This window comes from Pygoscelis adeliae, unplaced genomic scaffold (assembly GCF_000699105.1).
Source record: "Pygoscelis adeliae isolate BGI_AS28 unplaced genomic scaffold, ASM69910v1 Scaffold244, whole genome shotgun sequence".
NCBI lineage: Eukaryota > Metazoa > Chordata > Aves > Sphenisciformes > Spheniscidae > Pygoscelis > Pygoscelis adeliae.
In genome coordinates this window covers 767,354-768,076 of record NW_008824648.1, presented here as the reverse complement: position 1 = coordinate 768,076, position 723 = coordinate 767,354, and the positions used below count along the sequence as shown (strand labels likewise).

Here is a 723-nt window from a genome sequence, read left to right as displayed (position 1 = left end):
GAGGGGAGCGGGGACCCGCTGTGGGGTGAGAGCTGAGGGGCTGGTGGGGGACGGGCAGGGGGACCTGGAGCCCTGTGCCCTTGTCCAGCCTGATGGCATCTCCCCCTGCCCCGGCAGAAGCAGAGCTGCGTGAGATCGAGCTGGAGGCGAAGGAGCTGAAGAAGGTGATGGACCTGAGCATCGTGCGGTTGCGCTTCACTGCCTACCTCCGCGACAGCAGCGGGAACTTCACGCTGGCCCTCCAGCCTGTCATCTCAGACCCCATCCATGACAGCAGTGAGTGTGGGGCCAGGCCGGGGAGGGGACGGGGCAGGATGGGGTAGGGAGGTGAGGGATGCTCTGTCTGCCACGGCGGCTCCCAACATCTCCTTTCACTCTGCAGAGTCCCCAGGAGCTTCCAACCTGAAGATCTCACGGATGGATAAGACGGCAGGCTCGGTGCGGGGAGGGGACGAGGTCTACTTGCTGTGTGATAAAGTTCAGAAAGGTAAAAGCCGTTCCCTCCAGCCAAAATCTTCCGGAGGGGCTGTGGCGGGAGCGATCGGGGCCCCCTGGGCAGACGGGGGTCTGTGTCCCTGGAGCCTGTCAGGGGTGGGGAGACAGGCAGTGGCAGCCCCCCTTCTCTCCCCAGATGACATAGAGGTGCGTTTCTACGAGGACGACGAGAACGGCTGGCAGGCCTTCGGGGACGTCTCCCCCACTGGTGTGCACAAGGCGGGAAAC

The 723-nt window shown here is 64.3% G+C and overlaps 1 protein-coding gene across 1 annotated transcript in view; it reads left to right on the top strand.

The window, feature by feature from the left end:
* NFKB2 (nuclear factor of kappa light polypeptide gene enhancer in B-cells 2 (p49/p100)) overlaps positions 1-723 on the top strand; it is a 6,863-nt gene that overhangs the window by 2,216 nt on the left and 3,924 nt on the right. Inside the window, exons 5-7 of the mRNA XM_009322473.1 lie at positions 89-276; positions 383-487; positions 632-703. Of these exons, the coding sequence (XP_009320748.1) occupies positions 89-276; positions 383-487; positions 632-703 (365 nt within the window). The remainder of the gene's footprint in view (positions 1-88; positions 277-382; positions 488-631; positions 704-723) is intronic.